The sequence below is a fragment of the Palaemon carinicauda genome, chromosome 38 (assembly GCF_036898095.1).
Source record: "Palaemon carinicauda isolate YSFRI2023 chromosome 38, ASM3689809v2, whole genome shotgun sequence".
NCBI classification, from domain to species: Eukaryota; Metazoa; Arthropoda; class Malacostraca; order Decapoda; family Palaemonidae; genus Palaemon; species Palaemon carinicauda.
The window spans coordinates 6,525,991-6,540,978 of record NC_090762.1 but is presented as its reverse complement, the minus strand read 5'-3'; the positions used below and the strand labels follow the sequence as shown (position 1 = coordinate 6,540,978).

At 33.1% G+C, this 14,988-nt stretch overlaps 1 protein-coding gene across 2 annotated transcripts in view; it reads left to right on the top strand.

Moving 5' to 3' along the window:
• The window catches only part of LOC137630408 (transcription factor Adf-1-like), a 28,460-nt gene that overhangs the window by 8,549 nt on the left and 4,923 nt on the right, over positions 1-14,988 (top strand). The window contains exon 3 of one of the 2 annotated variants that reach the window (XR_011041703.1): positions 5,693-6,533. Coding sequence is in view for 1 of the 2 variants with exons in the window: in XM_068361860.1 (XP_068217961.1) it covers positions 5,693-6,245 (553 nt within the window). In the remaining variant the exon portion in view is untranslated. Of the gene's footprint in view, positions 1-5,692; positions 8,585-14,988 lie in introns of those variants that run through there. The other variant, XM_068361860.1, reaches the window with a different exon arrangement.

The following is a 14,988-nucleotide window of genomic DNA, read 5'->3' as shown; positions in this document are numbered from 1 at the left end:
CTACCATAACCATTCGGGAACATAAATTACCGCGTTAGGCTTACAGTAGGGGATTCCACAACATTCATTGCAATGGGCTGTAGCCCATCGTAGATGTGGGTCTGGCGGGGTCTTATTGGGCCTGGTGTGGGTGTTGCGAGTTGCTCCGATAGTGGTTGAGGCCCCACCCCCGTTGTTGGGAGATGACACCAGCTGCTACAATTTTATTTTTCTTTACGGAAAATGCTATTATGTTACGGTGGGAACTTTCTGACTAAACATTAAGGAATATGGTGAGATATTTAGTGGTGTGACTTCACTTTCGGCACGTGTATATGATAGACTATTGTAAGTTAAAGCCTACGAGTGAAATACAATGAAAATAGATTGCGTTTTCGTAGACGATAACTGGGCCAAAAAAAAAGGACACATTTTCTTAGTTTTTAAGAACTCAATAATTTTGAGTTTAAAAGTGATGGTGGTGAATAGTTTTTTATATATATATATATATATATATATATATATATATATATATATATATATATATATATATATATATATATATATATATATATACACATATACATACATATACATGTATACATATACTGTATATATATATGCATATATATACGTGTATATATGTATATACAGATATACTTATATACATGTACAGTATGTATATATATACATATACATATATATATATATATATATATATATATATATATATATATATATATATATATATATATATATATATATATATATATATATATATATATACACACACTCACAGTATATCGTCAGCCGTGACTAGTCCACTACAGTACAAATGTCTCAGACAAGTCCTTCCAGTCTCGGTTTTTATGGTATTTCAATGCCTGTCTATACCCTAAAATTTTCTTTAGTTCGTCAATCCAGCGTCTTCTCTTCCTTTCCCTGCTTCTTTTGCAATCTCTAGGGACCTGTTTTGTTATTCTTAATGCCCATATATTGTCTGTCATTCTCATTATATCTCGTGCCCATGTCCATTTCTTTTTACAAGTTTTTAGAATATTCACTACTTTAGTTTGCTCTCGTATCCATATTGATATTTTTCTGTCCTAGTGTTATTCCCATCATCATTCTTTCCACTGCTCTTTGAGTTGTAACGAGCTTATGTTCTAAGGCTTTAGTAAGGCTCCAATTTTCCGATGCATAAGTTAATACCAGTAGGACCACTTACTTTTCATAATCACATTATGCTTATGAAAATCAGTGCATCCCATGCTTATTTTTTTTTTTTTGGGGGGGGGGGGAGTTGTCTCATGTCCTTGAGAAACACTTATTGTCTGTTATGAGTATGCATGTATGTATGTATGTAAGTGCATTATTATTATTATTATTATTATTATTATTATTATTATTATTTTTGTTGTTGTTGTTGTTTTTGTTGGTTTTGTTGTTGTTATTATTATTATTATTTGCTAAAGTATAGCCATAGATAGAAACGGAGGATGCTATAAGCCCGAAAGGTCCAACAGGGAAAAATAACCCAGTGAAGAAAGGAAATGAAGAAATAAATAAACTACAAGAGAAGTAACGAATAACCAAAATAAGAAAAATTAAAAACAGTAGCAACAATAGAATAAATCTTTCGTATATAAACTATAAAAACTTCAAAAAGCAAGAGGAAGATAAATAAGATAGAATAGTGTACCAGAATGTCCCCCCAAGCAAGAGAACTCTACTCCAAGACAGTGGAAGATCATGGTAAAGATGCTATGGCAGTAACCAAGAATAGAGAGCAATGGTTTGATTTTGGCGTGTCCTCCTAGAAGAGGTGCTTGCAATAGCTAAGGAGGCTCTTCTACCGTTACAAAGAGGAAAGTAGTCACTGAACAATTATAGGGCGAAGAATTGTTTAATAATCTCAGTGTTGACAGGTGTATGAGAACAGATAACTATATGGAAAGAATAGACCAGACTATTCGGTGTATGTGTAGGCAAAGAAAAAATGAGCCGGAAGGATCCAATGTAGTACTGTTTAGTCAGTCAAAGGACCCAATAATTCTAGCGGTAGTATCTCAACAGGTGGTGGTGGTGCCCTAGCCAACTTACTACCTAGCTGTGTGTATATATATACATATATATATATATATATATATATATATATATATATATATATATATATATATATATATATATATATATATATATTTATATATATGCATATATATTGTGTGTATGTATATATATACTGTATATATATATATATATATATATATATATATATATATATATATATATATATATATATATATATATATATATATATATATACACACACACACACACACACACACATATATATATATATATATATATATATATATATATATATATATATATATATATATATATATATATATATATTTATATAGCAACAACAAATGCTGCTGTTTCTAGTCTACTGCAGGGTAAAGGCATCAGACATATCAATCATGCTTGAGGTTTGACCAGTTTTCATTATCACACTGGCCATTGCTGATTGGTGATGGTGAAAGATTTTCGTTTGACCGCTAACAGGTAACCAATTTAGTATGGCTGGCCCTGACTAGTACAGTTTTGCTGATCAGATCTATAAGCAAACCCCTTAACCATGTTCAGGTATCCCCACTCAGAAACGGGTATATCTATGAAGTTATGTGCGGTATTGAATGCAAATATGTAAAAGAGAGGAGGTTGAAGCTATTAAGACGAATAATTTTTGTAGTACTGTATATTTCTTTAATTTTGGAATGAGGATAAATGTGAAAAGTCATAGGAGAAAGGTTAGCTTGATTAAATATAGGGATCATTATATTGACATGGTTCGGTCGTTTGAAAAAAAAAAATGTAACTTTAGGTTTAACGAAGGTAATGCATAATTCGAAAGAGGTGGGAGATAGGATAGTAAGAACCCCGAAGGGTTAGAAGGGTGACAAGAAAGATGAATTTGGAAAAAAAATTGCCTTTAATTTTAGGTGTAAGAGTACGTTCGAGATGTAAGTTAATATTGTCAAGTGCGCTGCTTACAGTATAAGCTTTCTATGTATGCGTTATGAAGTTGATTATGTGGAGGTTATATTGAACAGGCGATTTATCTATGATTTAACAGTTAACAGATGAATTTGGAAGTTGAGTTTCTGTTTTGTTGACTTCTCAGTGCTAAGGTACCCAATGAAAGACAAACCATGGTTCAGTGATGATTGTAGACGTGCTTATTTGGAGGAGCAGGAGGCATATCGTTTTTAGAAGGGTATCAGATCAAATTTGACATTGAATAACTATACTTGCCTTTGAGCTTTTGCTCAGAGAGTTTATGCCTTAACTGAAAAGGAATACAATTTAACCATTAAAGAAACCGTGTTAGAAACAACGCTGGAGTATTAGTGGTGGACTACCCTTAAATCTGCTCTCTTTGGTGTATATGCAACAGTTCCTTCTTTACTTGAACCAGATGGCTCCTTCACTCTCAGTCCAAAGAAAAAGGCAACCTTTTTGGCTGATGTGTTTGACATTAAGCAGAGTAATGAGAAACTTGATCTTCCGTACTCATGTTTTCCTAAGGTCAAATTAACTCAAACGGTATTTTTCCTTCGTTTTTTTTATAAAGACTACAGATTTCTTAGCTCCAAAGCTATCTGTTATTTTGCGCAAGTTAGCAAGAAGAGGAGCGTTTAGCTCTTGTTGGAGAATTGTTAATGTTACTCCACTATGTAAATGTGTTGTGCTTTATGGTAGCTCTAGTCTAACTGATTACTGCACAATTTCCACAACTTCCATATTATATAATGTTTTTGCACTTCTTTTGGCAAAACGTCTAAGTTGGTTTGGTGAAGGTAATCATATGTTCCCTATTTGCAATATGACTTTCGTGAATGCAATTTCCAATGCTGTACAGAAATTCTTTGATTGTGGTCAGAAACTTCGTATGATTGGCCTGGATTTTAGCGCTGCATTTGACCGTGTTAATCATGAGGCCCTTGTTTTCAAACTGAAACAGTTGGGTGTGGGTCGGTCTTCTCTTAGCATCATTGTTGAATTTTTAAGTAATAGATTGCAAAGAGTTGTTGATGGACACCATATTGATTATAGGTATGTGATTTCTGGTGTTCCTCAGGGTTGTGTTTTTGGCATATGCAGACGTTGCTACTCTTTTTGCATCAATTCCATCTCCTGAATGTAGATTTGAATCCTTTAATAGAGATTTAGCTTAAATTAATACATGGTGCAAATTATGGGGCATGAAGTTGAATCCTAACAAAACTCAAAGAATGATTGTAAGTAGGTCAAGGACATTTGCTTCTTAACATCCGGATCTCCGCATTGATAATGTTTATTTAACCTTTATGGCTTAAAATTTTAGGTGTAATTCTCGTCAACAAATTTGCTTTTTAGAAACACATTAGTTCTGTGTCTTCTTCAATTGCAAAATATTTGGCTTATTGAGAAAGCGACCAATCTATTCTGTAGTTGTATTTTGATTTTTTCATTCTACCTTGTTTCGAGCATTGTTCTTCTATCTGGTCTTCAGCTGCGGATTCTCATCTTAAATTGTTGAATAGCAACTCACGGTCTATTAGATTTCTTATTCCTGATCTCTGTCACCGTCGTTCAATTAGTTCGTTATGCATGTTATATTAGATTTTTCATAATTCTGACCATCCTTCCATTCAGATCTTCCATGAAAGTACCATCCTGTTTGTAATACTAGGTATGCTGTTAATTCTAATAGTCAGGCCCTCTTCATGATGAGGCTCAATACTACACAGTATTCTAGAGGCTTTATTCTAACTTTTTGCAAGTTGTGGTATGATCTTCCTATTCGGATACTTGAATCGGTAGAGCTTCAAAAGTTCCGTCTGAAATACGTCTCTTTTTATAGTTTATATATGAAAGATCTGTTTTAATGTTAGTGTTTTCAAATTATTTTATTTTAATCGTTCATTGCTTCTCATATCGTTTGTTTATTCCCTTTCCTCACTGGGCTGTTTTTCCTTATTGGAGCCCTAGGTTTTATAGCATCCTGTTTTTCAAACTAGGGTTGTAGCTTACCTAATAATAATAATAATAATAATAATAATAATAATATAAGCCATTCTTGGCCAAAGGCTTAATGCTGAAATATATATGTATATATATACATATACATACACACACACACACACACACATATATATATATATATATATATATATATATATATATATATATATATATATATATATATATATATATATATATATATATATATATGCAACAGGAATATGTGAATGTACGCTGAATTATGTTCTCTAATGATTAGAAACGTCTGTTTTCTTAAAAGATGAGTTACATTTGTAGAAAATAGTTAATACTTCTTATTTCGGCAATGTTCACTGATAGCTGTTGTTTACAGTGATATATAAGTTTATATACTCAATTATTTTAGTATATATTTATTTTCAATTTTTATTTGTATTTTTGGATAGGTTTGTTAGTTTTATTATTTACTTTATTATTTCAGTAATGTGTCACATTACTAAATTTAGGTTTGTATTTTATATTTCAGAAGCTTCATAATTAACCATTAATGTAAATTGTTGTTTTGAATGAGTTTGTTTTATTTACATTTTAATATTAATTAATTATCCAGGACATTTTATTGCCCAATGTGACCTATTTTCTACATTCGAACTTTCCCCAGGACGAACAAGAGAGAGATCTACTCGGACACGGGCGGCACAGACGAAGAGGAGGAACTGGAGCAGTCGGATGAGGAGGACATCGCCGATATGAAACCAGATCCCACCTCCTACTTATTGACCGACGCACCACCGCCGCCGTCCTCGCATCAGCATCCTCACCACCAGCATCCTCCTCCTCCTCCATCCCACCCTCCTCCTCCACCACCTCCTCCGGCTCATCCTGCCAGCGAGTATTCGACGGGTCCCAATACCAAGAGATTGAAATACGACGCCGAGGTGCAGAAGGTAAACTCTTTCTCCTCTTCCTCTTCCAACTCCTCCCCCTCCTCCTCCGCCTTCTCTTCCTCCTCCTCCGAGATGGAGATCCTGAAGATGATTGTGAATTTCCAGAGCGCCAGGCAAGAGGACGAAGAAAACGAAGAGCGACTCTTCTGTCTGAGTCTCGTCCCCTCCCTCAAGAGACTCCCGCTCGAGAAGAGGAGTCTGGCCAAGTTGCAGATTCAGAAGATACTCCACATCATGGAATTTCCAGATCTCAAATGCGAATTTTAACCTAGTGAGATCTTCATCACAAGGGCGGGTTTTAACCTCGCAGAATCTTCCATATCTCAATTGCATATTTTAACCAGATCTTAAGTTCAGTTGTGAGTTTAAAGGTCTTAATTGAACATTTAAAATGACAAAAAAGTTCTGATCTCAAGAAAGAACATCAATCACATTCCTGCACCCGTCCGATTCCTTCGTTTGCTGAGTATCTTCAAGTAAACTGACAATATGTGAACATATGGTCTTTTGTTTTTGATGACGATGAGCATATTCCATTTCTCATAATATAATTAGGTAAGTGTGAGATCTCAAGAATTTAAAGAATTTAAAACGTATGTTGACTTATAATTTCATGTACTTTTTGGTTAGACCTTACAGCAGATAATTACGATTTCTCAATATTTTTGATTCGTTAAGGTAATGTCTGTGACAGCTATTAAAATTACATTATACGCTCATGAGTTGCAGAGGCAAGGAACATGACATTATCTTAGAGACCGACTTTATGTACACATGATCACTGATCAGCGCTAAGTTACCCTTCTACCCTACCTTGGACCAGGGAGGGCTTGACAGTGGCTGCTGGTGACTCAGTAGGATGACCTATAGGCTTCCCCCCCCCCCATCCCAAGCTCATAAAAACGGTAGGTTTGCAGACACTATTAGATACTATCGAGTTTGAGAGGTGCTAGAACTTCCGACCACATATTGCCAGACAGGAACATTACCAATAGACTGCCAACGCCCTGACGTAGGACTTACGTGGGAGGTTTATGATTTCGGTTTTTTTAGATAACGTAACTTCCTTATCATATCAGTTGAAATGAAATTACACTATTACTTTTGTTAAGGGAAATACAGTACTGATAGCCATTTTGTAATGAATAGATTACCTGTATTTTCTGTTATACTTAAATAGATGAAATTGCATTAGGCCTTGAACGCTGCTTTATTTTAATACGATTGTCTTGATTTTATTTTATAAATTGGCTTCACAAACATCTAAGTGACGTTTAGATGAAATTGCATTAGGCCTTGAACACTGCTTTATTTTAATACGATTGTCTTGATTTGATTTTATAAATTGGCTTCACAAACATCTAAGTGACGTTTAGACTAAATCATTGTCTTGATTTTATTTTATAAATTGGCTTCACAAACATCTAAGTGACGTTTAGACTAAATCATTGTCTTGATTTTATTTTATAAATTGGCTCCACAAACATCGAAGTGACGTTTAGACTAAATCATTGTCTTGACTTTATTTTATAAATTGGCGTCACAAACATCGAAGTGACGTTCAGACTAAATCATTGTCTTGATTTTATTTTACAAATTGGCTTCACAAACATCTAAGTGACGTTTAGACTAAATCATTGTCTTGATTTTATTTTATAAATTGGCTTCACAAACATCCAAGTGACGTTCAGACTAAATCATTGTCTTGATTTTATTTTATAAATTGGCTTCACAAACATCGAAGTGACGTTTAGACTAAATCATTGTCTTGATTTTATTTTATAAATTGGCTTCACAAACATCGAAGTGACGTTTAGACTAAATCATTATCTCATTTCTTCTGTTTCTTCCTTCATTCTTGAGCCCCTCCCTCATTTTTTTTATTTACTATTTCTCTTGTATTCTTCGTCACTGGACTAGCAAAGGTCATTAAGCTGTCATTCCATTTGCCTTTGTAATAAAAAACGTTTAGGTTTGACTGCAGTTCGACTATCTCTTTTATTTTAAGTAATCTATGATTGTTGCTTTTAGGGCAATTGTACAAAAAATTCTTTGTCATCTGCATTCATCCATTCGTCTTGAGAATTTGAGCTTTACAATATTAGCTTTTCGATGTTAGCTTTTTAACGTTAGCTTTTATTACCGTCAAAATCTAGTCATCTCTGTTTCTGTGATCTCAGTGCAGTGCACAGTATGCTATTTTCAAGGAAAATTACATATCATATGATAGCCGATAGATATTTGGTTAAGATAAACGTTATTTTGTTATATATGCCAGTTGTATTTGTAATGATTTTATTAGTAATAGCACTAATATATAAAGAAGGCCCTTTGATATTGGCCCTTATAGTGTTTGAAGAGTAAAGGATAGTAGTAGTAGTAGTAGTAGTAGTAGTAGTAGTAGTAGTAGTAGTAGTAGTAGTCAATGTCGTTTATAAAGTTCCTAGATTAGATGTAGACTACGTATGACGAGTGATGGTAGTAATAGCGGTAGTAGAAATCGTCGGTGTAGTATAAGTAGTAACAGAGAACTGTATACTGTATTGCATACAGGTGCTAATGGTCATATTATTCATACATTTTAGAAGTTGTAATATTTCTTAACCTGGGGAGTATTTTATATTTTCCTTACATTTTGTTGCTATATGTTCAAATAGTGAGAATTAAAAGTTGGGTAAAATTCCTGTGTGTCTTTGGATGTCCATTAAAACTCATAAACTATTTCCACTTTTCAATGTTAGAAATTAAGGGAAATAAACGTATATCAATTAAGGGTTAAATATCAATTGTATTTCAGCAAAATCTCATGAATAAATGAGGTTACGTATGCGTGTGTGTGTGTGTGTGTGTGTATATATATATATATATATATATATATATATATATATATATATATATATATATATATATATATACAATATGCTCATCACTAATCAAAATAATGATAATAATAATAATGAAAATAATGAAAACTGGCCAAAACCCAGACATGAATAAAGACATGTCTGAGGCCTTTGCCCTGCAATGGACAAGTAACGGCTGCATTTGTTGTTATTGTTTCTGTTACTGTGCTCTTGTTGTTGTTGTTGTTGTATACATGAAGGATAGAACATAAATATCTAAATCTCGTTATTATATTCCCATTGTTCATAATCAATAGGTTTTGTAAGAGTAGACCATTGTTGTAAAAGCTGGATTAATTAGAATTTCACGTCATTTTTCAGCACTTAACAAAACTATTTTTAAAAGTTAATTTTGACAGACCTCATAATAGTTATGACATCGTCGACTCGTTTTTTTCTATTTACATAATTCTGATAATATGAGGTTTTGTTAACATAGAAACAAATTGAACTCTTCAGAAAGTTTCCACTTTGGCAACTTTCATATGGCGTTAAATGACTGATTTTGGGTTTTCTGAAAAATGACAATCCCAAGTAAATAGATGTCATTAGTAAATACTAAGTAAAGGAATTAGTTCAAAATGATTGAACTCGTAGTAGGTTGGCCAGGGCACCAGCCACCCATTGAGAGACTACAGCTAGAGAGTTTTTGGGTTCTTTGACTGGGCAGACAGTGCCACATTGGATCCTTTTTCTGGTTACGGCTCGTTTTCATTTTACCTACTCATACACCGAATAGTCTGGCCTTCAAATAATTCTTCGCTCAGGGGTATTAAGAACTACAATGTAATTGTTCAGTGACTACTTTCCTCTAGGTAAGGGGAAAAAGAGACTTTAGCTATGGTAAGTAGCTCTTCTAGGAGAAGGACACTCCAAAATCAAACCATTGTTCTCTGGTCTTGGATAGTGCCATAGCCTCGTTACCATGGTTTCTCACTGTCTTGGGGTAGAGTTCTCTTGCTTGTGGGTACACTCGGGCACTCTATTTTATCTTATTTCTCTTCCTCTTATTTTTTAAAAGTTTGTATAGTTTATATATGAAAGATTTATTTTTAATGTTACTGTTCTTATATTTTGTTTTATTTGTTAATTACTTCTCTTGTAGTTTCCTTATTTCCTTTCCTCACTGGGATATTTTCCCTGTTGGAGCCCTAGGGCTTATAACATCCTGCTTTTCCAACTAGGGGTGTAGCTTAGAAATTAATAATAATAATAATAATAATAATAATAATAATAATAATAATAATAATAATAATAATAATAATAATGAGGGACACGTGTAGCAGATGGCGGTTCAGAGAGGAGTTGAAAAGGTTGAGAAGAGAGGTAGCCTAGTACACAAAGTAGAAAGGTGTAGGTAAACAGAAGACTCCTTAAAAACATATTTATTGATATATTTTTTTTTAAACTACCCCCCCCCCTTTTTTTTTGGGGGGGGGGGGTAAAACTTGACCATTATAAAGTTTCAAAGTGAAATGTATTCATTTAAAATGTTCCTGGTTAAAGTTGACCATTTAAAAAGGTTGTTTGAAAAATTTCATCATTCAGAAAATCCGTTGTGTATACTAAGATATTTAAACGTTCTTTGTAAAACTATGCCATTTGTAATGTATCTCTTTTTAAACGTTCCTTCCTTTACGTGGTCTTTTAAAACGTAAATAGTTTAAACTTCTCTTTTAAAACATTATCATTTAAGACATATTGTAAAAGGTTTTTCACACATAAAAGAACAAGATTTCTGTTCATTGAAGACGAATAGTCAGGCAATAATTATATATTCTTGATGGTTTAAAAGTATCTTTTGAAATAGTATGTTATGTCATTCTTCAAACCTCCTGAGCTTCAATATATTCCTTTATTAATGGTTACCATCGTATCATATAATGATTATTTTTGTTATTATCGTTTTAATAATAATAATAATACTAATGATAATAATAATAATTATTATTATTATTATTATTATTATTATTATTATTATTATTATTATTATTATTATTATTATTATTATTATTATTATTATTATACATTTGTCGTCCAAAAATGATGGCAAATTTTCAGTAATACAAACAGACAAAGTGGATGAAAAACAACCGCCCCCAGGTTGCCAAAACGTTTAACAGTTACTTTGGGAAAAGATAAAAAACAGAAAACAAAGTAGTTTGAGTACAAGGGACACTGGTGTGTGTACTATGTAGTGTAGTAGTAGGCTAAGTTATAGGAAAATATCTGACTTCGGTATGAGGAGACAGAATGAGAATTGTTAGTTATGAAGTATACTAAAACCTGCATTAAGCTGAACTGGAATTGAAATATCTCTTCTGAGGTATCTTTTCCACAAAGATTACATTTTTCTTTTTCATCGGTATTAGATTGTCCGTCCTTGTAGTGGTACAAGTATGGCTTTAGATGATTAGTTTCCCATCTCTGTTTGACACGATTAATGCAATATGATTTGTAAAGTTTTGTATTGTGTTACTGTTCTGGTTTTTTTTTTTTTTTTTTTTTTAAGTATTATATGGTAGAAACTCATCCTAGGTATGAAAGGCAAGTGAAAGAGATCATAATGATAAACCAATCAAGGATCGAAATAGGTGCCCCCTAAAATAAAACCCAGGGCAATTTTAACGATGATCACCAAAAAGAAGAAGAAAAAAAAAAACCTTTACGAACGTCTTGTAATGACTTATGTCTACCGATCGGCCCCGAGATATTATTGAAGAAATTACTTTGCTGGCCTAAGAAGTATATATACATATACATATATATTGATATATATACAGTGTATATATATATATATATATATATATATATATATATATATATATATATATATATATATACTGTATATAGTGTATATATATATATATATATATATATATATATATATATATATATATATATATATATATATATATATATATTCCATTATATATATATATATATATATGTGTGTGTGTGTGTGTGTGTAATATTTTTTTATGTTTATGTACGTTCAGTATATATTTACGCGGCTTTCCGTTTATCGCATTCATTAAATTACAAAACAATATTAAATGTTAGGACTAAATATAATTGGTAGAAATTTTAGAGAAATTCTGCTACGAAGTTGAAATGAATTCCTGCTTGTTTTAGATTTTTAAGAAGTTTTTAATGTAATATTTTGCTCGTCATATCAAGTAACAGTAAATAAAATCGTAGGTTTTCTTACCTATAACCAATCTTATGTTGCCACAGATCCCCTTTTGGGTATCCAAGACCATAGAAAGGACAGGTCTTTGAGTAAGCAATCAAACACCATAAGATTACGGTAGATTACGTCAAAAGGCATTTTCATTATAGCACGAGTAATCTTAAAATATGAACAAGTTCAACAACCACTTTGGTTAAATATATTTTCTCCACTTACACTCATAATTGTCGCAGTTGTGGCTTGAAATTACATTTTCTCTCGAGTGGCTTATCATAGAAAACGTAATTTAATAGAAACTAGTGTAATGGCATTAGGAAAACACAGGAAAGCCTAGTTAACAGTAATCTCGATAGACTTTAAAAAGGCATATGCCTCTGTTGAGAGAAAAATATGTAATAGAAATTAGGCGCTATGTAAAATACACCCAAATACAATAGAAGAGATTTACTCGGGGATTAGAGTGAAAATTAACTTAGCATGCAACTAGAAAATTATTTAGATGTAACAAGTTGGATAAAATAGGGATGAATAGTGTCAACAGTTTTATTCGAATTGATAACATATCGAATAATACACTATTTAGAAAGCAATTAAGATGTATTTGGACTAAATTTTGTTCGGACGATTACCGGATAATTGCTAAACATATAGGGGAAGCAAAAAGAAGCTTTGTATGTAATTACTGTGAGCTGGAAATAAACAAAAATAAGTCATGTATTGATATGTAGCCTAATATGAAAGCAATACCAGAAAAGATAGACTGTATTAGAATAACAAAAAATAAAATATCTGTACTTGGGAGTAAAGATAGAGGAAAAATTAATGACTCCTTGATTATGGCAGTGATAGTTTGAATAATCGCTTGTTTCGTTCTTGTAAAATGTGTTCTTTTTTAACCTATAAATTGAACGAGATTAGTGAAATTTAGTCACGACTTTGGAGAATAAATGATTAAATTGAACGTATCTGAAAAATTAGAACGGACCAAGCTGATGGACCGTGTTAGGGCCCCAATGAGATAGGGGGGTCTTTTTGTATCGAATTGAAGTGTTGGGAGGCTGGTGGGTCTGGAAACTGAGTTCCAACCTGCCTGGGATAGAATAAAGTCAGTTGTTTGGCTGAGACATGTCGTTATCAATAACGAAACTTGTTTTTAACACTCCAACACTCAGGTTAGAAGGATATAGATTATCCTGAAGTAATTTTAAATCACCATCTCCGGCTCCTATTGAGACATAAGGGCCTCAATTAGATTTCGCCAGTCGTCATTATCTTGAGTTTTGAATTCAATACTTCTCCATTCATCATCTCCTACTTCACGTTTCATAGTCCTGAGCCATGTAGGCTTCAGTCTTCCAACTCTTCTAGTGCCTTTTGGAGCCCATTTGAAAGGTTGGTGAACTAATCTCTCTTGGGGAGTGCAAAGAGCATGTCCAAACCATTTCCATCTATGCCTCGCCATGATCTCATCCACTTAAGGCACTCTGGTAATCTCACTTATAATTTCATTTCTAATCCTGTCCTGCCATTCAACTCCCAGTATCCTTCTGAGGGCTTTGTTCTCAAATCTACTAAATCTATTGGCGATTGTTTCATTGTCCTACCATGACTCGTGTCCATAAAGTAACACCGATCTCAATTAACTGATATATAACCTGATTTTTTTATGTCGTTTCAGGCGATTTGATTTCCAAATTTTACTTAACCTAGCCATTGTCTGATTTGGTTTTTTCAGTCTTTCATTAAACTCAAATTCTAAAGATCCTGTATTAGAGATCTAGTTCCTAAATATTTAAATGATTCTACCTCATAAATCCATTCTCCTTACAATGATTTTTCATCTTCCATTGCTTATTCCGTTCTCATCACCTCTGTCTTTTTTTTATCTATCTTAAGCCCAACCTCATGTGATATTTCATGCCGTCTGGTAAGCAAGCTTTGCAAGTCCTGTGGCATTTTGCTAATAAGGGCAGCATTATCAGTATATTCTAGGTCCCCTAATTTCCTGTTACCAATAGGCCAAACTTTTTTCACCATCCCCAGCTGTTCTATGCATTACAAAATCCATGAGGAAGATAAACAACATAGGTGACAACACATTCCCTTGGAGTACTCCACTGTTCACTGGAAATTCATTTGATAGGACTCCATTAACATAATTTTGCACTTGCCATGCTCATGAACAGAGTTGATCAAATTTACATATTCAAGAGGAACTCCATAGTAACGCAGGACTCTCCACAAAAAAAGAAAGGATTAATGAGGTGGAATCATTTAAATATTTAGGAACTGTAATCGCTAATACGGGGGTCTTTAAAATTAGAGTTTAATGAAAGATTGAGAAAAGCAAATCAGACAATGGCTAGGTCAAGTAAATTCTGGAAATCAAATCTGAAAATACATATATAATCAGGCTATACATCAGATTAGTGGGATGGGTGTTACTGTATGGACATAAGTCGTAGTATGACAATGAAACAATATCCAACAAATTTTATAGATTTTAGAAAAAAACTCAGAAAAATATTTGGAGTAAAATGGCAGGACAGGATTCAAAATGAAACTATAAGAGAGATTACTCAAGTGCCATATGGGGATGAGATCATGGTGAGGGGTAGATGGAGATGGTTTGGGCATGCTCTTCGCACTTCCCAAGAGAGATTAGTTCCCCTAACTTTCTACTGGGCTCCACAAGACACTAGAAGAGTTGGAAGACCCAGGCCTACATGACTGAGGACTATGAAGCGTGAAGTAGATGATGAATGGAGAAGTACTGATTTAAGAGCTCAAGATAGAGACGACTGGCGAAATCTGACTGAGGCCCTTTGCGTCAATAGGTGCAGGATATATATATATATATATATATATATATATATATATATATATATATATATATATATATATATATATATAT